The sequence below is a fragment of the Drosophila albomicans genome, chromosome 2L (genome assembly GCF_009650485.2).
Source record: "Drosophila albomicans strain 15112-1751.03 chromosome 2L, ASM965048v2, whole genome shotgun sequence".
Lineage (NCBI taxonomy): Eukaryota > Metazoa > Arthropoda > Insecta > Diptera > Drosophilidae > Drosophila > Drosophila albomicans.
The window spans coordinates 9,314,327-9,336,916 of record NC_047628.2 but is presented as its reverse complement, the minus strand read 5'-3'; the positions used below and the strand labels follow the sequence as shown (position 1 = coordinate 9,336,916).

At 37.2% G+C, this 22,590-nt stretch overlaps 3 protein-coding genes across 5 annotated transcripts in view; 2 read left to right on the top strand and 1 right to left on the bottom strand.

Annotated features, from left to right (window-relative positions):
* Positions 1 to 279: 279 nt before the first annotated feature.
* Positions 280 to 22,590, bottom strand: part of LOC117566054 (beta-1,4-glucuronyltransferase 1) — a 67,313-nt gene continuing 45,002 nt past the window's right edge. For 2 of the 3 annotated variants that reach the window (XM_034245510.2, XM_052003036.1), the window contains 5 exons: positions 5,513 to 5,762; positions 5,012 to 5,445; positions 4,529 to 4,957; positions 3,236 to 3,545; positions 280 to 3,175 (listed from right to left, as the gene is read on the bottom strand). In XM_034245510.2, the coding sequence (XP_034101401.2) occupies positions 2,978 to 3,175; positions 3,236 to 3,545; positions 4,529 to 4,957; positions 5,012 to 5,445; positions 5,513 to 5,755 (1,614 nt within the window). In that variant the 5' untranslated portion in view covers positions 5,756 to 5,762 and the 3' untranslated portion in view covers positions 280 to 2,977. Of the gene's footprint in view, positions 3,176 to 3,235; positions 3,546 to 4,528; positions 4,958 to 5,011; positions 5,446 to 5,512; positions 5,763 to 8,526; positions 8,587 to 22,590 lie in introns of those variants that run through there. The other variant, XM_034245509.2, reaches the window with a different exon arrangement.
* On the top strand, positions 5,996 to 7,579 carry LOC117566056 (DNA polymerase delta subunit 3). Its single transcript, XM_034245511.2, has one exon. It carries the CDS (start codon positions 6,137 to 6,139, stop codon positions 7,421 to 7,423), a length of 1,287 nt encoding a protein of 428 aa, XP_034101402.2. The 5' UTR covers positions 5,996 to 6,136; the 3' UTR covers positions 7,424 to 7,579.
* Positions 13,120 to 14,626, top strand: LOC127565270 (abnormal spindle-like microcephaly-associated protein homolog). The gene is made up of 4 exons (XM_052003041.1): positions 13,120 to 13,365; positions 13,424 to 13,822; positions 13,961 to 14,252; positions 14,310 to 14,626. Exons 1-3 carry the CDS (start codon positions 13,223 to 13,225, stop codon positions 14,190 to 14,192), a joined length of 774 nt encoding a protein of 257 aa, XP_051859001.1. The 5' UTR covers positions 13,120 to 13,222; the 3' UTR covers positions 14,193 to 14,252; positions 14,310 to 14,626.

The following is a 22,590-nucleotide window of genomic DNA, read 5'->3' as shown; positions in this document are numbered from 1 at the left end:
CATTTAAAGAACACATAGAGCTAAGATAGTAGGGATCAACTCTATCGATCTGCATCAAAAAAGATATTGGGCTATCTATGAATCTAACACTTGTAATTTTTAGATTCACTGTTTAAATGAAAAAGAAATTTCAATTTGCTGGATATCTCGAGACACACAAGAAAAAATTTGAATATTTTTGGCATATTGACAGTACTTACCATGATGTATAAAATAAATTTGAAGTGAATTTTAATCCATTCTCTTGGAAATATAAATCCTCTGAAAAGAGTACACATTGAATTTTTATTCCATTTGAAATTGTTGTCTTTATTTTTACAATTCTTATGCATAGATATATTTCTCATCCATTTGTTTCAGCTAATAGTCCTTGCTCAGCAATTATTGCGCAGTAAATTATGGAGTATAAAGGAAAGATCAAATGCTGCGCTCAAATGAACTTAAAGAGGCCTTAGCTTAGAGTAGTTTTTTATGATATTTATGGCCTAAACAAGGTAAACATTAATACATTGTAATTGTAACTATGGTGTAATATTAATAATAATAAGAATAATAGTATGTAAACATAAAATTGGCAGGCTAGCTATAAGAAGACTCATTCAATAGGATATGACTTCGACTAACTGCAGTTGTGAAAACTATATAAAAACGTTTAGTTTAAGTAAATCAGTAAATAATTTGTTTAAATACTCGTTCATATATACATATACAAATAGTTTAATACATTTGTTTTACACAATACACATATCGTATGCATATTATTTATTATTTACATACAAAAATAATGATTTCTCTTATTCAATTTGGCCTAAACAAAATGCCGCTAAGCCAACACAACAAAAGGTGTCTGAGAATTGTTTATAAATGTAAAAACTGAAACACAAAAATTTCTTATTCCATTTGTGGTATTTTTCATATTTTGTTAATTTTTTTTTTTATATAATTTTCTAAGGCACTTCAATACATTATTAATAAGTGTTTTACTTTCTTTTATGTTTAAATATATATATCTTTATAACTCTTTTTTTGGATCTATTTTTAGCTTTGTTTAGTCCTCAACAGTTTATTAGTTTTTAATGATATTGTTTAATTACCGAGTGTATCTTTAGTCTGGCTAATTGAAATTGGATTTGAAATTAAATTTGTTTGTTATCTTTTTTAGCGAATTGAAAAGTTTGAGTTGTAGACTTATAGATAGACAAGTACAATAAATACAAAACACCAATTGTTGCATGTTGTTCCCAAGACACTCTCTAATTAGAAATTGCATTTAAACCCTAGATTTAACAACATACTCGTACTAAGCTAGACAATTCTCGAATCATCGTCCTCTAGCTACATTTTACAACAATTCCAACAAATTCTAGCTCGAAAAAAGCGCCATATAAATTTCAATTTCAATTCTTTTCTCTTCTCACTACAACTCAAGGCTGAACACGGCTCTTTGATAGCACGTGTTTGTACCTTAAGAATTATTTTCGTTATGTTTTAAACATTTATATGTGCACAAGTTTGACTTTAAGTTCAACACTAAAAAAAAAGCATATACAAAACTAGTTGAATGCATATGATTTGATTTTAGAGTTATGTTTCTGTTAATCATTCTCATATCTTTAATTTGTTTCCTCTCATTCCACTTAGAGCTTAAGTTTTACAATTACAATTAATGCTCAAACTCAGCTTCAAACTTCGCCTTTACTAGTACAAATATCACGGTTTGCATTTACGCATTACGATTAAAAACGTAATTTTCAATTAATTGTTTAATTTTAGGCATTAACTTGAACTTCATCCTCAAGGTGTGTATAATTGTAATTGCTATTTAATTATTTTCCTCGATTTTTTGTTTATCTAAAGTTTATATGTATGTATTTATGCATCTTGTCAATTGTGTTCAGCATTCTAATTATGTAATTTCCCAAGTCTAACATTTAAACGTTTTACTTTATAGCGGCTTTAGCTGTATAGTTTAGTTTAAGTTTTGAATTGTTGCTGTCTAATAATAATATTATCATTAGTTTCAATGAGTTTTAACCACTTTAAACCTATTTGTTGCCCACTCTCTATCTACAAACTAGGCAAGTGCAGACTCAAAATGGTAAGACTTCTGTGTGTCTGTATCTGTGTCTGTCTCTCTAGGAATCTCTCTATCAATCAATCAGCCATTTTCAATGGCTCTTGGTATACAAAAGTTGGTATGTTTTAGGGCAAAATGTTTGGAGTTTTGAGTATTCCACATGAAGTACTTTTGTGAATGTGGTGCTAACTTAATGACATAAATTAAATGGCTTAAATTAAAAATTGATGTTCATGACTCTAACTAAATCATAATTGATTAATGACTTGCCTATGAATATACAAAAACAATGCAACTAATCGTCAATTCCAAATAGGACTCAATGGATATTTCATAGCTGTTGTGCTGCCTTACAAAAGTGAATCTGGATTTATATCATCTAGTCTGTTCTGATCTATTTTTATGGCAGCTCCTGGCTAACAATCTATGTATAATTCAGCATTATAATAGACACAGAAAAACGAAGAGGAAACCAACAACTAACTACGTTTAACGTACTTAAGCCGTGCTCCTAAGGCTTTGCTTATGCGTAGAGTAGAAAAAACACCCGCTCTGAACGTCCGTCCGTTCTATGTATACCCTAAGTAATGATCCTAATCCTAGGCTAACTAACTAAACTAATGCTAACTAACCGTAAAACACCACACACTTCCAGTGCGCAGCGAATGCCATAAGGAAGGTTCTAGCATAATATTGGTTATTGGTAGTTGGTAGTTCGTAATTGGTAATTGGTTACTATTAATTGTTAATTGGTATTTTGGGGCAGGGCGTTTAGGCATCCGATGCATCCGGATTCTATAACATTGCAAATAGTATTAGAGTGGCTGGTTGTTGTCGTAGTCTTTTCACAAACGCCTCGCTCAAAGTCGATGCTCAACTGCTGCGCTGCAGAATTAGTTACTATATTGCGCAGCCCTTGCGCATGCCGTACATGATCTTCAATTCCGGATAGATGATCTTACGTATCAGCTGGTTCGTTTTGCCCGCCAGCATCGCTCGCCGATTGTCCTTTTTCAGCACTTTGATGCCCGGCTTGTGTACCAGAAACGCATTGTCCAGTATGTGGAACTCGTAGTCCAGCACACACAGTGAGTAACCCTTCAATATTGAAGACACATTTCAGTTAAGGTAATTTGAATATTATATGCATTTACTTACCTGCGTCATCTTGTCGCTCTTGCCTTCCCAGCTGAGCCGCTCGTCGTAGTGGGGATCCGCATGGGTGCCAATATAGATGGGCTCCCAGTGCACATAGTAGCCAGTGCGTTTGCCTATGTGAAACACACTCAGCTCGTCCGTCTCATTGGCCGCCATCCACTCCTTGGACTTGGGCACACCATGACAACTTGCACACACCCGTTTATGGAAGGGTATGGCTTTGCCATTCCGCAGAAACTCCTGCAGCTCGGTTTTGTCGTGCGGCACTGGCGAATTCTCGTCCACCTCAAAAATACTGAGTGGGAAAACCCTGCGGAATAGATAAATAGGCATTAGATTGCTAGCATTTAACATTGTTTAAATGTGCAGAGCTTTTCCTTTTATTCGACATCTCATAAATACATATACTATATACAATATGATATGTCAATATACTATCATAAAGAAATCCTATTTGCTTTCTCAGCTTGTCTACTGTTGGCATAATTTAAAAATAAGTCTCCAACCACGGTTGCCATTCCAAAAAAAATTGTTGTACCAAAATTTTGAAAAAATGTACCAATTTTAGCAAAAATGTACCACAAATTTTTTCACGAAAGATTTTTTGTATTTCATAAATTGTGATTCACAATATATAACTGTTTACGTAGTGATAGACCTTAGAATAGCGCAAATATATTTTCTCAATTGTCACAATTCGTCGCAAATCGACTGTATGCGATATTTTCCAGTGTTAGACATGGTTCAATTTCTAACTGATACAAAATTTGTGTCTGGTGGAACAGAGCCATTTGTTAAAATAATATGTGTGAACATAAAATTTTATGAAAAATTTAAATTCTAGACCAGGCATATTGAAAATGTACCAAAATGAAAAAAAAGTGATCCAATGTACCAATGCATAAAAATACCAGTTTTGGTACATTTGTACTAAAAGTGGCAACCGTGTCTCCAAAATACCCAAAGAGATTTCGACTTCTTACTTTCTTACTATTAATAAATACTATATATTTAAACTTATTATTCGTTAAACATGTTTCGCCTATAATATTTAATACAAAAAAATAATCTGCTTGAAATGACAATCTTTGAAAAATATTTGAATAAAAATAACAATCTCTACTTATAACCATCTACAAATCTATTAATTATAATTTACCGCATTATTTACTCTTTTTAAATGATGTTATTTTATAATCTAAAACTTGATAACGACAGCTTCTATCTTTATCCTAATTATAATTAAGACGAAAATATGTGAAATTTGTAATTTGGACTTTTTAGATGACTCACCTTGGCGCCTTCCGCCGCAGATACTGTTCGTTGCGCGCTATCATCTCGAGAAATTTCTTAACCAGTCCCGGATTGGGATACAGTTCAATGTCCGAGGCGAGTATAAAGTGAGTGAGCGCCGAATCGCGTGCGATGTTGCGACCCACATTCACTGGATACAACAGCTTCTTTTGCGCTTTATACAAATGTCCGGAGCTGACATTGAAATACGGCGCTGGCAGCGAACAATTGTAGCCCGTCTTGAGGGCATCCTGTGCCTTGGGGACTGACTTGGGTATGTGCTTGGTGCCAAAGTAGATGTGGAAGGTGGCAAATGAGCGTACCAGCTGGTTTCCAGGCACACAGTCTCGCAGATACTTGATAGAGTCCAGTGTAGGCTGGAAATCCGTACCTGGAGCATGCATTGCTATGCTAATAGGTGCATTCCAGCTGATGGATTTAAAAAATTAGTAAAAAGTATAAAAGATGGAAACTCTCGCTTACCGTTCCAGCAACGGCACTAGATTGTCTAAAAATGTGTAATCCGCATGCGTTGTGTATGTGATGGACTCGTGGCACTTGAGCTCACCATGCTCCGCTCTCACATAGTTCTGCAGCACCCAAAAGTCGCCACGCTGTAGCGTCTGTTGGTCATAATCGCGTTCGTAGCAATTAAGTAGGCTGCGCACTCGTTCATCCAGTTCCTTTTCATCGCCAGTGACTATGTAGCCATCGGACTGTGTGTTATTCAGCTCTGTGGCTGAACTGCTGCTGCCGACAACGCCAATGTTGCCCACCACTTGGCCAGCTTCAGGCAGATTGCCTCCTCCGCTGTCGCCGATGGTTGCCGATGGTGGCGCCGCAGCTGCTGCTGGCTCCGAATTCGCATTCCCACTGCCTGCCACCACCAGCTTCTCTTCCGCAAAAGACGCCTCCGACTGCCATAAAATAAAAATAAAAGAGTTATTCGTATTAAAAATATAATTAATATTAATGAAATCTTACATTTTTGGGCGTGGGTTGTTGTTGTTGTGGCAAAAGGGAGGAAGCCTGTAAGGCGGATGCCGCCGGCTGTTGTTGTTGTTGCTCCTGCAGCAGGAATCCGCCGCCGCTAGTGAAATTGTTGCCGCCACCAATCATCACATGGCTGCCAATATAGAGCAGCACAGCCACGTTGATGAGTATGCTGCAGCGCAGCAGCCAGTTGCGGCGTGTGAACATTTTCTGACCCAGCGGCTCAAAGCGCATGTTGTAGCTGCAATCAAAATACAAGATTAATTGTTAGTTAAAATACGTTACATTTCAAAATCTTAACAGCGCGGGAATAACAGCACTGTTGCTTTAAAGCGCCATCTATGCTTTTAATTGCGCAATAAGTTGTTTTGCCATTCACATTTGAAGCGTTGCCACTTTACAGCAACATGTTAACTCTCTGCTAAGTCGATAACAGTCAATACGATAATGTTAATGCGAATGCATACTTATCGCCCATCTCTATAATTGCCCAGCTGTTTTGCGCCGGCATTTCAGCGCCTTTTTGTTGCGCATTGCGTATTTTCGCGTTGTGTTGTCGTGTTATTATCAAATTATATTTCACGAAAAACTCTTGTTTTCACGTGTGCGCACAAGATGTCGCTGCAAGAAGCACTCGATGATTGTCTAATTGACTTTGATAGACGAGTGCTGGTCACTGATTTGCTAGAAAAGTACAAATTAACGTATAAAGAAGCTCACGAAACCCTCGAGGCGCACATTAAACAACAGGAACGCGCCAACAACAAGTTCGAGAAACGCTTTCTCGTACATGGCATGAAAGCGAATGGCGACGGCGAGCTGTATACGATTGTGCAAGGTGAAGACAAGTTAAAGGAATGGCTGGGCAAATTGCAAAACTCACAATCGCATCTGTATTCCGTGGAGATTGCTGGCGGCTCCAAGAGTGCTGCCCCCATTTTCAAGCCTATGCAGCATGTCGAAGTAAAACTAGCCAAGTTGGAGGAGCGTGCAGGAGCAGCTACAAGTAAGCCAGTGACCAACGGTACTGACCACAAGCCCTTGAACGGTAATGGAGTGACCGCTAAGCCCGCTAGTGTCAAGGTGGAGCCAACAAAGACAACAAGCAGCAAAGTGGAGCCGACAAAGGCAACTGGCAGCAAGGTGGAGGCAGCAGCAAGCAAAGAGGAACAGAAGAAATCGCCACCAAGCGCACAGAAAGGCAAAGGCAAAGCAGCAGCAGCTCCATCGAAAAAGGGCAGCATTAACAGCTTCTTTAGTGCAGCTCCTGCGGCCAAAGCCGCGCAGCCGCCCAAGGAAACGAAATCAGCGGCAGGCAGCAAAGCAGCCAGCGGCAGCATGGACAACTTCTTCAAGAAGCAACCCACGTCCACGTCCAGCGAATCGAAGAAATCGCCCACGGAAAGCGTGAAAAAAGAATTAACGGCAACCAACACCTCCGTGCAGCTGTTTGATGAAGAAGAAGAAGCCTCCTCCGACGAGGAGGAGAAATTGGATAAGCTGCGACGCAAGGTAGTTGGCTCTGGCGATGAGTCAGATGACGACGACGCGGGCAGCAAGCCAAAAACTAGCAAACGTCGTCGCATTTCGGACTCTGAGGACGAAGAGCAGCCGCAAAAGAAGTCAACAGAGTCACAGTCAAAGAAGGAGGCGGAGGTGGAAGAAGCGATCGATGTGGATGCTGCTGTGGCCACAAACGAAACATTTCTAGATGATGATGGCTTTGTTATAACTGTAAGGCCCAAGAAACAAGCGCAGGCGGCGACAGCGGCCAAGAAAAAGACTTCGCCTACTACAAAGAAAAAATCGCCGCCAGCAGCAGCGAGTAAAGCTGGTAAAATGGCAAAGGAGACGCCTAAAACAAAGCAATCCAACATCAGTAGCTTCTTTACCAAAAAGTGATCGAGTCGGATTTGTGGATTTGTATTAGTATTACTATTATTTTCTCGCTTAGAATAAGCCAAATTTGAAATTGCAAACACTTTTTATAATTATTCAAATTATTGTTGCTCGATTACACTTCATTTTCTTTGTCCCCAATTACATATTTCTAGTATTGTTAATGTAGTAAACCAGGGGAAAAACACACATAGACAGTTGTAAAATTGTTAACAATATTAACAAAGCGACTTTCATACTTGTTTTTAAATACGAACAAAATCTTCATAATTTCTAGGAACTGTGAAACTAAGATAGTAACAGTAAGTTCATAGCAGCAGTTTAATATCAATGAGTCGAGGACTCATTTGAATTTTATTATTTATCTCTAAGTTGTTTCCTGTGTTACTTAATTGTAATATTATATTTTCTTGGCACTATACATATTTAAATCTTTATGGAGTAGTTAATTTAATACACAGCGAACTTGCCTCAATTTTGTATAGTTTTCATAATTCTTTGTCGCAACACAAGTTGTTAGTAAAAATTCTTTTCCAGACTGAGAGTAAACATGGCGAATTCTTAATTTGTTTACAATAAAAATTAAACCACCCTGCAGACTTGTTTTTAAAAGATAAGCGCGAAGGTCTTTTAATTTCTTGGAACTCAGATACTAACAGCAATCCTCAGAGGATTGATTTCATGTATACACATATATTATAGGGGAAAGTTTACTTTCATTATTTATCACAAACTTGCCTTAGTTTTTGTTAATTTAATAATTCACAAGTTGATATTAATGAAATGTTCATAGAATTTCAATCATTGCATTGATTTTATATAAATACGTTGTGAATTTGTATTTTCTATGTTATCACGAGGTTGAATCATTTTCATATTATTTTTTTAAATATTTTTAGCACAGCACAAGTTGATATTAATTTAAACAAACATAAAAGTGAACAATTTTTAAGCCAGAGCAAATAAATTTGTTCACATAATTTAGAATAAACTTCTCTCAGCTTATAGTCATGATAAGCACAATAGTTTTTTGCAGATATGATTAATAATAGCGATGCCATGCGTTAGTTTTCTGGATTTGTATTTATTTTATCACATGAACTTGCCCCTTTGACGTTTCCATTGTTAGACCCTGCTTCAGGCGGCAACCGATGCTTGGCATGGGCGTTCTCAGACTGTTTTTTATCTGGAAAGTAACTGCTGCTTTATGTTTTGGCGTCGGCTACGCTGCGGTATTTTCAACTGACGCTTGTTTTCCCTTATCGTGCGTCATGAGAACTGCGCTACTTGTTGCTGTCTCCGGCAATTAAAATGGCTCCTTGTGTTAGCATAGCTTATCAACTTCCGACAGTTGAATTAGTTTCTACGTATTTAAAACAACTGCCTATGAATTTTGTTATTACGTTCTCAACAGCCAAGCGGATAAGCGTTTTGTCGAAGATTAGATATTGATTTCTAGTTAATCTTAAACTTGTAATAATTCGCACGATTTCGCAATTTGGAACAGTCCAAAAAAAGTGAGCTTCATGTCAAGTACGAAACGAGTTTTGCATTCTGGTATTGTTTTGTTTTGTTTATGTCCCCAAAATGGAGAGTGCAACGACTTTTAAGGTCGAAATGAACTGACGATATGAGATGTCATTAACATTAGTCACAGTGTGAAAGACGAAAAGAATTTAAGAGAACAGGAAGCGCGAAATTAGCAGTTACCTGTTATTGCTCTTGCTATTATTTTTTGTTTTAAATTCTTTTTTGTGTTTTTTTTTTTTTTGCTAAGAGTGACGGCGAAAATTTAATTATCAACAGCCACAATTAGTTAGGTTTCCCACATAAATTACGCAACGCCCTTGTGGACTCTTGGCCCCTTAAGGCGTCGGCTGTTTTTTAAAACTTAATGGAGGACAACATTTAATTACATGTTTGTGTTTAATTTTTTACAATGTTGCTAATGACAAAGTTTTGCAATTAGTGTAACAACTTTTGTTCTCATTACAATATTATCACAACAATGTGGTCTCTTTTATCAGGATATTAAAATCATAATGAATAACAATTTGCAAATGATAAATAATATTACGTTTACTGATAATGAATTCATCAATATCCGTAAGCAACTATATTAGGTTTGGGGAAGTGCAAACAATGCTGGGCTGCTGACCATGCGAACGTGAGTAGAATACTCGAATCTAATTAGCTGGCAAATTTGTTTTGGTTGCATGACAACAATTGTGCAAATAAAATGACCATGGATTTTAATGTGTTGGCAAATAAAATAAGAATTGTAAGGTAAACAATAGAAGTAAGCCATAAGTTGTCAGTTTTAAATAAGATACAACCTTTAGCAGCAGTAACAAGTGCTTAAGATAAAAAGTATTTTTATGAATACGTTTTACTAGCTCTGAAGCATAGCTAGAAATGTCATCAATTTTTATCTTAAAAATTCCTCATGACACTTTAGTTGTTGTCAAAACTTCAACAGCTTCATCCGACACGAAACTGTGTCAGAAATATAAATCATTCGAAAAAATGACACCACATAAATTTGCAAAACAGTTTCGCCACTTTCGAAAACGTACTGAGAGCACATTTAATGAGATTGCATTGAGAATCAACTATAGTACACATGACTGAACTAAAATGAATCATTATTTATTTATTATTATGTACTCATTAGAGGGCAGATACAAATCAGAGTCAGAATCGGAATCAGCATCAGAAACACAAACCACGCAAGCAAGAACGGGGAATACAAATTCTACAGTTGCTTTTCAGTTTAAGAGCTGCTCCATTCATTAGGAGCTCCCCTGGGGGGCACACGCGTACAATCATTTTACACGCGTCATTGGAATCTCTCCCGTTTCCGTCGACGTCGACAGAGATTTCGCGGTCGCCTCCGACGTTGACGCCGACGCCAACGCCAACACCGTCGAGTCGTTTGATGGATTGAAGTGAAAACTGCGAGATGTTTCAAGTTCAATGCACCAGCAGCTTGACTAATGGCGCTCCGTGGTCTGTGGAGAGTGTGGTGGGAGGGCAAGGGGTATAAGCGATTTTTATCGCACAACTTCTTGGCAACTTAACAACAACGAAAACAGCAAAAAAGTGCCACCGGTTTTTGTGTGTTTCTGGGACACGGAGCTCTCTGTATGGACTGAGACTAAGACTGAGACTGGGATTGGGAGTGTGCTGATAAATTTGCATAGCCAGCGGGCAATTGAAGTCAAGAGATCGCCCCAAGTAATCTACACAGTGCCACACGCACAGGAAACCAACAAGAAGAAGAAATCAGCATCTGTGATTCAAACTCGCGACTCTCTATAGCACTCTCCTCGCCATCCAATCGAAATCCACATCGAAATGAGAATGAGAATCTCGTCAAGCTTCGTATAACCCGACGGCCAATTTGATAAAAATCTTTTGCGCAACAAGTCGACTCGTTTGTTTCGACTTCAACTTCGAGTTCGGGATGGATTTGCGAGTTGGAAGTTGAAGTCGAAGTTAGAATTGGAGTTGGAGGTTTCAGTATAAGTTTGAGTTCGTCTCTTTTATGGTCACATTTGCCATCATAATAATCGTGTGCAGAGTTCAATGGCTGGGCACTTCTAGTGTCCGTTCAGTGGGTTGCTTGGCGGGTTCTAAGAGCTGGCGTCACATTTATGCTTGCCTTCCCCTTCCCTCTCTCTCTCTCTCTCACTCAACGCTCAGCCTACGCAACTTGGCTCAGGTGATTATGCAAAACACAAAAGCGCGCTTCACAAAATAAAATTTGGAGCAAAACGTGAGAATTTTTATGAGATTTCAATTTGCCAATTGCCCCAGACCAAAGTTGCCCCTGAAGTGCGACACACACGTTTGCCATGATTTCTTTTTAATTTATTTTTTTTTTGCTTCTCCCTCTCTTTCTCTGTCTCGAGTGTGTCGCAATTTTGTTGTGTGTCAAAAATGTGGCTAGCAACAGAGAGAATGACTGATGAGGAATGGGTTTAGAATGTGTTTTTATTTTTTTTTTTGTCCAATTGAAACATGAATCTATAATGAGGCTGCTTATGAAAACAGGTTAACTGTGTCTTCAGGGCAAATGGTGAAAACATCCACGAGTTCATATGAAGGAAACAGATAAAAATTGTGGAAGTTATTAAATAAATACTTTTGTTTAAATGGTATCTTAAGTTTCATAATTGAATTGTGTCGTAAAATTAGGCATAGCAAACCCCAAATCTAGGTAGGAAGGGGATTATTTCGCAGAGCCAACATCAATTAACCCCTACGCTGAGCATCGATTTTAGCTGGCCAACTCAATCCAGAAACGAAACATCAAATCGACAAAGTAACAATAAAGCATTCCGTAAAACGAGCAACAACTACAGCGCAATCTAATTAGACATAATAAGGCAAAGAGCAGGCAGCCAAGCAAAGACTGCGCGAGTTGAGTCGAAAATTTCGCTGGCCAAAAGGTCTGGTTTGGTCAACTATTTGTTTGCCGTTTGCTGTTTTGTTGCTTGGTTGTTTGGCTGTTTGGCTTGTTGGCCGGTTAGATGTTTGCTCTTCGCTGTTACCAACTGAGTTTGCACAGTTCGCTTGTTGGCTCTAGCACTGACCAGCGACCAGCGAACAGTCAACAGTCAACAACAAAAGGCAACCTCGATCACAGAGCTTTTCCGGCCTCCGTTAGAGCTAGCTCTACGCTATTAAAATATATTACAGCAGCAATTTCACTCGACTTTATTTTTGCGCTTTAGCTGTGCCTTCGACTTCGACTTCGACTCGCTCCCACTGCTGCCTCCCGTCTCCTGCCTGCCTTTGGCATCCTCCGTCGCCGCCCTATAGCTCTATGGCTGCTTGGTGTATATAACTTAATTTTTATGGTCATGCAAGTCAATTGCAGTTTGGCATTTCTTCGATGAATTTTTCTTGGACAGCCTTAGTCGAAGTCGCTGTTGTAGTTGCGGCCACAACGTCATCTCTCGTCGTGGCCATCATCATCTGCTTTCTGCTTTTTCTGGCTTGTACTAGTTGTTAGCTTGGAAAAGTCGTAACATGAAACGCAGCAAATTGTTTGCACAATACTAAATGACTTTGAGCTCAGCAAAAGGAGCAAGCCAACTCTTGACCAATGCAACTCAGTTTCTAGCAAGACGTCCACACACACATGTATTTGTATAGAGATAAATCTATAGGCGGACAGACAAAAATATTGCATTCTAAATGAAAATGTAACTTTGGCTATAAATAGAAATAAATTAACCACAATAGCAGTAGCTGCTATTAATTCATTTAGTAGCAAAGCAATCTATTCAATTGTTCAGATTGGATAACAAAGCCTTGTTTTGACTTAATTAAAATGTTAAGATGCTAAACTCGAGTTTCAAAAGCAAACTATTAGTAGTTTCGCCATAAACAATTCAACTTAATTAAAGCCTGTCGATAGTATCAACTACAAGCCTTTTATGCCATTGTGTAAAAATTGATTTGTTTAGACGCCAAATGATTGGTTGTTATGTTTATCTAATGAAACTAATCCCTGAGGGGAAGAAACATTTAAATAATAAACAAAATATAGCTTTTTGAATTTACTATTGAAAATTGCATTCACATTCACAAGTTGTATATACTTCAATAAAATATACATACTTAATGAAAAATACTTTGATTCAAAAGTCGAAGTGTTCTCACATCTGGTTACCTTTGATATATATATATCATAATAACAATATATCAATCTAAACAATCACATTAAATTGAGAAATACATAAACATTCTAATATTCAAAAGAGCATTACACAAAATAGATTTCTATTAATCATGTGGACCAATAACTATTGGACTTTCACATATCGCAACACGTTGGCCAGTATTTCAAATGATTTCAAAAGTACTGACGAGTATGAAAGCGAGACTACTGAGTCCAAGGGATTACCCTCGACATATCTGAACAATGCACTGCGGTAAGGTTTTACCGTTATTAAAAAGCGAGAATATGGCTAATCACATTCTATGGCTTAGCACCCAACTGCTTCTACTCGATTACAAGCAATTTAAAGCGGCTCGAATTATCCAAAAGACTTTTCGGGGCTGGCGAGTGCGTAATCACATGGTAAAGCAAAGCAATGCAGCTGAAATTATTCAGAGAGTGTGGCGACGATATCTTGTGGGGCGTAATCTCCAGATGATCGCAGAAGAAAAGGTACAGCAATCGATGGTGATTTTGTTCAACTCGAGCTCTATCAAGATACAAGCCTCATTTCGTGGTTGGTGGACACGCAAGCATGTGAATAATACAAGCTATCTGCATACTCTTCAATTAAATGCTGTCCAGTATATTTTATATGAAATGATAGGCAGCCTTCACACAATGAAAAGATCTAACGTGCTGCCAGGAATATCGACATTTTATAATCAGGAGTGAGTACCAGTTGCTTTCTTTTTCTGCATTTAATTTTCTTACTATTTTTTTTATAAATCTTCTGTTCATTCTGCACTGTCTTTATATTATTCTATTAAATTTTTTAATTATTTTATTAATAACATTATTATTACTAGATGCATGGATAAAGTGCAGAATCTGCTTTCGACATTGTCATATAGAATGTACAATGAAGTTGTAGCTAGACGCCAGTTGAGAGCCAATTTCGTCTTAAGGAAGATTTGGAGATGTGGAAAAAATCGCAGCTATATACTTTGGTGCCCTATATGGGTATTAGCTGTGATCCGTCGATGCATTACATTGACATGGGACCCTCCACAGAGGACTTTAAGGATATTGGTTTGGTGAAATGTATTCTGGAAGCTAACAACAAGATTCATAAGACCAAACGAAAGTCAATTGAGAAGGGTGAGAGATAAATTGATCGTATTTACTGAATTTATTTTCTACCTATGCCATCTATAGTTAAGGGAAGATTTTCAGAGCATAGTTTTCCCGATAACCAGAGCATGTTCTGCCGTGAAATGATGGAGAAGATAAAAAAGTGGAAAGCTCTTCAAAATACAGGTTTAGGCAAATCATTGCAAAATAGATATTCGGAGATGTATATGCCAGACTTCTTGTCTGACATTAAATCGTATCTGGAATCTCATAACTACATGGAAAACTGTTACTGCAAACCTGTTCCGACACGTTCATGTCCTTGGACATAATTATTGTGTTGTAAATTGAAATTTTAGAAATAAAGCGATTTGGAGTGCTTCCTTTTATATTCCGACAAACGTAAACTACTACTACAACAAGACATTACACTATTTGATCGAAGCTGCGTTGCAGGCAGACAATATTAAATAGATAAACAGATAATTATCGATAATTGAACATTAATAAATATCAACATGACCGCAAATCGTGCGGCAACGAAAGATACCAGAGACACGTTATGTGCCTTTAATGATGATACTTAAGCACGTTGGCCATCTAATGGCCTTTATAAATAGGCCGACTGCGAGATGACGGGCGGGAGACGGGGTAAAAGAGAGAGAGAGAGAGTGTTAGAGTTGGCGCTGTTACTGGACACCTTATAGACACATTAGCGACACATTTCTAACAACTAATGGCTCAAAGCAAAAAGGCAACAGAGTAATTGATGAATGTCCATTGTTTGCCTATTGTGTGCGTTGTGTGCTAAAGGAAAAAACAAACGAATAGTAAGTAGAACAACCTGAACCTGAACGGAAAAACATACTCATAAAATATTGAATTTATATTGGTTCATTTGGTTAGACAGCGGAAATGGCAGCAACATGAGTTACAACTGTTTAATGGGCTGCCACAGGGAATGGGAATAAGAATGGGAATGGGTGTGGTCACAGTTCGTCGCTTCAGAGGTGGCCTGACATGTCTGCCCGGAAGATTTATGCCGCATCATAAAAGTTTTATTTATTCGATACCATCCTGGCCAGAACTGGGTTCACCTTTCCTTGCCATTTATGCCAGTTAACGGCACTCACCTATTGACTTAACCGCTGTCTGCGCCAAACTCCTTCACCTGGCCGCAACAGTCTCCATCTCTAAAAACCCAAAACCAAATATCCACCGCAAAATTGTGGTTAAAGTGTTCTTGATTTTCAAACTGAATACAAAGTTTAGATACTTAACATCGTTCAATCTCGACTACGAGATACTTAGTAGACATATCTGTGGTGCACTTTGTTGTTTTAATTATTATTGGAATAAAAAGAGCTTAATTGCCTTTTTTTTGGTGATGTTTATTAAGAACATATTATTCTAAAACCTATACTCTAATATACTTTAGCACTCTGTATAACAAACACGAATTCACATACCAATAAAAGTATCTAAAGTATGTATAGAAAGACCCGTAGCGAAAAAGTTTTTGCTTTATATGTATCTTCAACATGATTTGTAAACTTTTAACTTTTAAGTAGTAATAAAACTGTAGTAAAACTTCCACAAAATAGTTTATTGATATTCTGTGCAGATATCTATAAATGTTATAACCTCTCTACACATTTTACTGCTAACTGCTTTTCTGAAGACTGCGTAATATCAAATTACAAAATTAATGAGGTAGGCGTCAGGCAATTTGGTGATTGATAAGTGGTATAAGAAAATTCTTCGAAAAAAGTTTATAAGCAAATTTTTTATTTTCCATAACCCGCTATAATGTCAGATTGTATTCATATAGGAGCATTTCATATAGACTTAACGGAATGACTTGGGAAATTATTAAACATACTTTCGATTGAGAAAGAAAAGCCGAAAAAATGTCGTATGCACTACATTTCCTTAATTAAAGACCGAAAGCTACACAAAAATATAATACCTAAATATCAAAGAATGACTCGCAAACGAAGGTAAATACGGCAAGACATGTTGGTAAAGTGGACTAAACAGACATGCTTATATTTAAATGAAAGAATTGTCTGACTGATTAGGAAAGAAGTAACTCACTGGGGTAATTGAGGGCTAAAGTAAATACGTGACCAGTAAATATGACTCACTGGGGCAGCAAAGAATATAAAAAAAGAACGCGCACAATTGAATTGTTCAATGATGTACATGTATAATGCAGGGAAAACTAATTTTAAGGCAAGAACGTGAAATTGGGGCAAGTTGACCCAACACGCAACATTAAAGGACACTCAAAAAGCAAGACACATTTAAGTAAAACAGTTTGAATTAAAGCTGTTACTAATGTATACATAAATAACTAATGCTATTTTAATATCAAAAACATATTCGTTTTAAGCAGATTTTCGTCTAATCCCATGAGAACTTTTCATAATTTATCTGCTAGCGACAGAAGTCCAGGAAGTTGAATAAACTAACTTTTATTTTTATTATAATTATAATTATTTGCCATAGATATGCATATTTACACGACACACAGACACAAAAATACATACATAGCTCGTACTTGCTCATATTAAAAGCAGGGCCCAAACAGTATCGCAATTATTGTGACCACAAAAATAATTACATTCGTCACGGAATTATCGAATTAAGTTGTCCGTGTCTATGCTTTATGTATAATATAGATTTTTTTGCTTTAAGAGAGTCTACAAGAAGCTTCTCTACACTTTGAGCTTGAAACACTGACAAAACTTGGTTATTATTTAAATATTCTGATGTTTAGTTTGTGACACGCACGTGTGCGAAATGTTTAAAAATTGCCTTTGCATAAATTAAAACAAGCTCCAGAGAAACCTAACAACAAAAATGTAATATTCAAAGTTTTCATCTTGTTGATGGGGAGGTATGCTAAACAACGCAACGGTTGGCAATCAAATAAAAGTTGTAAAGTTTTTGTAAAAATTTTGTTATTTGACTTGAAACTTGAAGTTGTTGAGACCAAAATTAAATATACTTAAACATAATAAAGTATAATTTGAAAATTTGTGAAGAGTCTACACAATTCGTTGTATATACTTTCTTACGGTATCGTCAAAATTATGTTGTCAAAACACAGTCGCAGTGGATGGGGCATCAAAACATAAAACTAATTAGAATTGCGTCTGATTAGAAAATCCCAAAAGAGAGAGACCGAGAGTCAAGCATACGCAGCGTGTGACAAGCATATTTTTAAAATGCTCGCAATGGTTTCATAAATGCTCATAACTTTTTTACCCGTACTCGTTCTTAGCTGCAGCACGTGAGCCAAAAAGCGAAGCGAAGCGGGCCAAAGAAAAGAAAAAGTCACAAAAGAAAATGAAATGAAAATCGATTGTTTTTGACCTCATAGGGGCATAGCACACATTTAGAGCGCTGGGGCATTAGGCGACTGTCGGCCAACAATTCTCTATAGTATTGTGTATTCGCGATTCTCAATTCTCGCTTCTCAATTCTTGATTCTCCGCCGGGTGCATTGCCACTAATGAAGCACAAAATAAAAAAAAAGAAAAGAAAAACACGAGAAAACGCGAGAGAAACTGAAACGAAACAACACGCCAGAAGGCAAAAGCGAAAAGCAAACAAACACGCCATGTCGTTGTCGATGTCGTCGTAGGTGTCTAGTTTATTCCCAGTCCCAGAGCCAAAAGCAGGCAGACAGCTTTAATTTTATTCTCTCGTCTTGTTCTTTTTCTTTTTTTTTTTTTTGGTGTATATTTTTTTCGCATTTGCTGCCTATTTACAGGCGAATGTAACACGCGAACTAAGCCCAGTAGCAGCGAATAACAAAATGAAGTAATACCCGCGAAAACCAATAAATTTTGCACAGCACCCATGGAAAAAAAGGGAAAGCAAAATGATTAAAGCCCACAGATAGTACTACTATATAGCAAAAGTTGGAATGAATTTTTGGGGTAAATGAGCACAGGAGCGCTGACTCCACCAAAAGTAACCCAAATACTAGTTAAATGCGCCCAACGTGGGGCTGCTAATAGTAGTACATATCGATAACGATAAAAATAAACTAAAGCCAAAGTAACAAATGGCGTTTTTTGTGCTTGTACAACTTGTATACGTTATTTAACGACTAATTCACGGCTGAGCATTGCATGATTTGGATACCGTGGCGCCCAACGTGGGACGTGTGGGGGGACAAAACCAGCCCTTTGCGATAGCTGGGCCACGTTAAAGGCAAAAATGCGACATTAATGCGCATAATGAGCGGCAGTCGTCGACCGACGCGACCAACATGATAGAATAGTACATAGGCGACACGCCCACTGCGCCAAATGAAAGGCGTCTAGGGGGAGAGCAGGTGCGATTATAATCGATTATCTTGTGCCATAAGCATGCACACCAACCGCAACCAGACAGAAACAGAAACTGAAGAGAACCCAGATACCTGAAAATGCGTTCCAAATACGCAGATACCCTACACTCAGATATATATACATATGTATACCCTACAGAGAGACAAATTTAAAACTCACATACCCACGCTGACTCGCAATTTGCGAGCTTAATTTCATTAATTAAGTTTTTTTCGCTTTCCAACCCAAGAGCAGAATGTATCTGCATCTGTGGCAAACGACGACAGCGCAATGTTGACAACGTTGTTGTTTTGCGTGTTGCTCTCGCAAATGTCATTTTCATTATCGTTTACATGCATTATGTGATTTGGCCATTAATTGATTGGTTAGCTCTTTGGGAGGAGCGTTACAAATGACGCAATCGATACGCGAATGCAAATGCACAACAGACAATAAACGCTGAATGTCAATACATAATATAAACATTTCCCGTGCACTTAAGTTACACTTCGGCCTAATGAAAATTTGTCGCGCGTGTGTTGACTTACATACAAGTTACTGGTAGGTAGTCAATTACAAAGCCGTTGGTCAAGGTCTCGGTCTACATACCTGCAATACAGGAAAGAGAGCAAAAGAGAAGTAAAACAGTTAGTATGCTTCATTGGTAATAATAATAGCAATAATAATAATAATACAATTACAAATTGTGACGTCAGTCATAAAATTACTTTTTATTATTGATCATTAAAAGTTGTAAAACTTTGTAAAATAAAGTTGGTACTAATTGTGATCTACCATCTGCTTTAAATTTTGTATTAAACTTTATGATTGAGAATGTTATGATAAATATTAAGATGCAATGTTAGTTTCTACAATCCAGAAAAAAAGTTTGGCTATGTACTTATTAATTCATTTGATTGAACTCACGAAACTATACACCACATCAAATATTTATAAATCACTCACAAAGTAAAAACGAATAACTTTAAGTGTAGTCTTCAAAATAAACTTTACTATTCCTCGGTAAACTTTATAAATAAAATCATTTCTACATTAAAGTCTATTAAAAACTCGACGCTACCAGTTGATTCCCCAAACCTATAGCGTTGGAAAGGAACTCACAAAGGCAATCACAAACTGTGTTTTTTCTTTCAATATCTTCAACAATCGACATTAAATAAGACTTAGAGCACGTTTACCCCAAAATACTTTCTTAAAGTGCTGAAAACAATTTGAGGTACGCACACGCAATGTGAATATAATATGAGAGATAAATTGAGTGCGTTTGCACCGGGATGACGAGGCGAACGAAGTAAAAGAGAATGGCAGAACGCCTTCAGGTAGGCAACAAAAGACAAGAAAACGCGCTAAAAGTTAACAGCGTCGAGCACTCAACATGCTACACAACACACAGACACGCAAGCTCACACACCTTAACACACACACACACACATACATAACTACAGACAACGCAGTTATACTTATTTATTTATGCAAAAGGCAAATGGCAACAACACGTGCAAAATGCGCGCAAAATTTCGCCGTTTGCCAAACTTCCTTCAGAGTTTCCTTGCTGATGCTCTTTGTATATGTTTGTATATATATCCTGTCAGTCTGACTGCAGTTGGCTTTAACCGTCAGAGCATAAAACGGCAGTTCAAACAACCGTTTCATTTAACGAGCGCATTCAATATCACTTGTTGGTCAGAAGGAAAAATCGCTTTTTCACCACACGCTCAATGTAATGAAAAACAGGGAAAATTACTTTGAAATATGCTGTACAAATGAATAGCTTATGAATATTCGATTACTTTCGACTACTTCTCAATTGACAATGCACGTTACAAGCTGTTAACTTTTGCCTAACAGCAGTTGGTTGCCTCAAAAGGCTAATAAATAAATAATAAAAAGGAGAAAGGCAACAGCAAAGTAAAAACAATGTTTAAGAATTATTTTATGTGCCGACAAGCATTTCATTATTCAAAGGAAAGAGCAAAGCTTTTATTGCATTTGGGTTGCAAAAGAAAAAGGAAAATTCTTTTTCTTTTCGTCTGCTAGATGAGAATTATTTAAACTAAAGTGCGCAGTAATAATCAAGACATATCAGATCTAATTTGTCGCATAATTTTACCTGTTGTTAATCTCTTCACATATTTGAAATAGAATGATTAAATATAAGCATTTCAACCAGGTTTACATTTCAGCCACTCAAACACCGCATCTAATCCTGTTGCCCATCAAAAACTATAGTAAAGCAGATCCAAAAATATGTACTACACATTTGGTATTTATCAATGCGAGAACAAAACTAAATACAGTCGTAAGTAAAACACATTCTCGTGTAAGAGCATTGTTGTACAATATTTGTACAACATTTTGTGCACATTGTTTATCCTTATGTTGTGTAGGGTTTTTGAACGAAACGGTTCGGTGAATTCGAGTGCTACCCACAAACACACAGAATCAGAATAACAAGGAACATGCAAAAAGCAAATGCGGCAAGTTTTATGTATTTTGGCATTGGTTTGTTTCTGTTTTTGTTTCTCATTTATCTTTTCTTTTGACATATCTTGTTTTGGTTTGTGATGCCATTGTGTTCAAATGTTTCTATGTGTGTGTGTGTGTGTGTATTTGTGTATTTTTGTGTGGGTTGTTAATCCTATCAGCAAGGATTGCGTTCGTATCTGACTGTGCGAAAAGATAAAATTGGTACAAATAGTAGCAAAACCCAATGAAGTGGAAGAGAGTGCCAAGACCAACCTAAGAGTTATACAAATATGTCTATAAATATTTGTTTGAATGCGCATTCTTGCTTCTTCTATTGTATTCACTTAAGCCCAATGAAATGTTAACGAATCGCATTACACAAGATGCTGCCTGCCATGTGAGTATTCACTGCCAAATACTGTCAATTGGGATTCATAATTTCCAGTTTTATGCCGCTTATATCTCAGTGATGATTCACTGAATGCCAAAAGAGACGACTAATAGATTCATTTTTGGATTAACACTCATTCATTATAAATTATTTCGTAGCTATTTATGGGCACTTCACAGATTTATTATTTTATAAATTACATACCACATTAATACGTATGCAAGCTCTCTATCAACTTCAGTTAAATTACTATTATCGAGACCTTAATTGCCAACTCACGACGATGAGAATTACATGAACCTATCGAATGGCAATTGAAAAGAAAAGAAGTGTAACGGCAAGTTGTGAATCCGACAGAGGCACATAAATAATTGAAGTGGGGCAACAAAGCTGCCACAGGTTCAGCTTCCACACCACACGCAGCAATTGCTATTTACAGTAATAGGGTAGCTCATAACTAAGGCCAATAATGATGGCAGGCAGCAGATCTCCAATATCATCAGACAGATCTCATTTACAAGCATCGCAATCATCATACCAAGGCGCTGACCAAGCGTGAGCCTCATCAGATGCATCGGGGAATTCAGAGATTGTGTGGCAAATAATGGCATCTCGTTGCCACTTCCATTTGCAACATCTTCGGCCAAGTACGAGTTGGTAAACAGCAAGAGGAACGTGAAGCAAAATTGCCACTTCGATCAGTTTCACAAACATTGCGGTAGTTGGAGCATTTTTCCCTATAATTTTAGCCTTTCACAGGTTTCCCATAGCTGCGTTCTTTACAGTTTCCTCATGCGGAAGAAGTCTACTCGAAACACTCCAGCCTTGCTTCAAAGTGTGGGTGCAGTGTGAAAACGAGTTGACCAATAATAGTTGCGTCATTATAATAAGCACTCTCAAGATATTTCAAATTTATAAAAAACGATTAAGTATTAATCGATTCCGTGGTGCCTCAGAAAATATTGCCAACGTATTACAAATGATTTGTCAAATTGTTTTAAGTAGTGCAATTTTTCTGATTACACTTTGCACGCCTTAAATAAAAGTGCTGATAATTCTTTTTTAAATACTTTGTGCAACTATAAAAGACTTCTCAAATCAATGTGATATCAGTAAAAGTAATTTGAATTGATTAGATAAA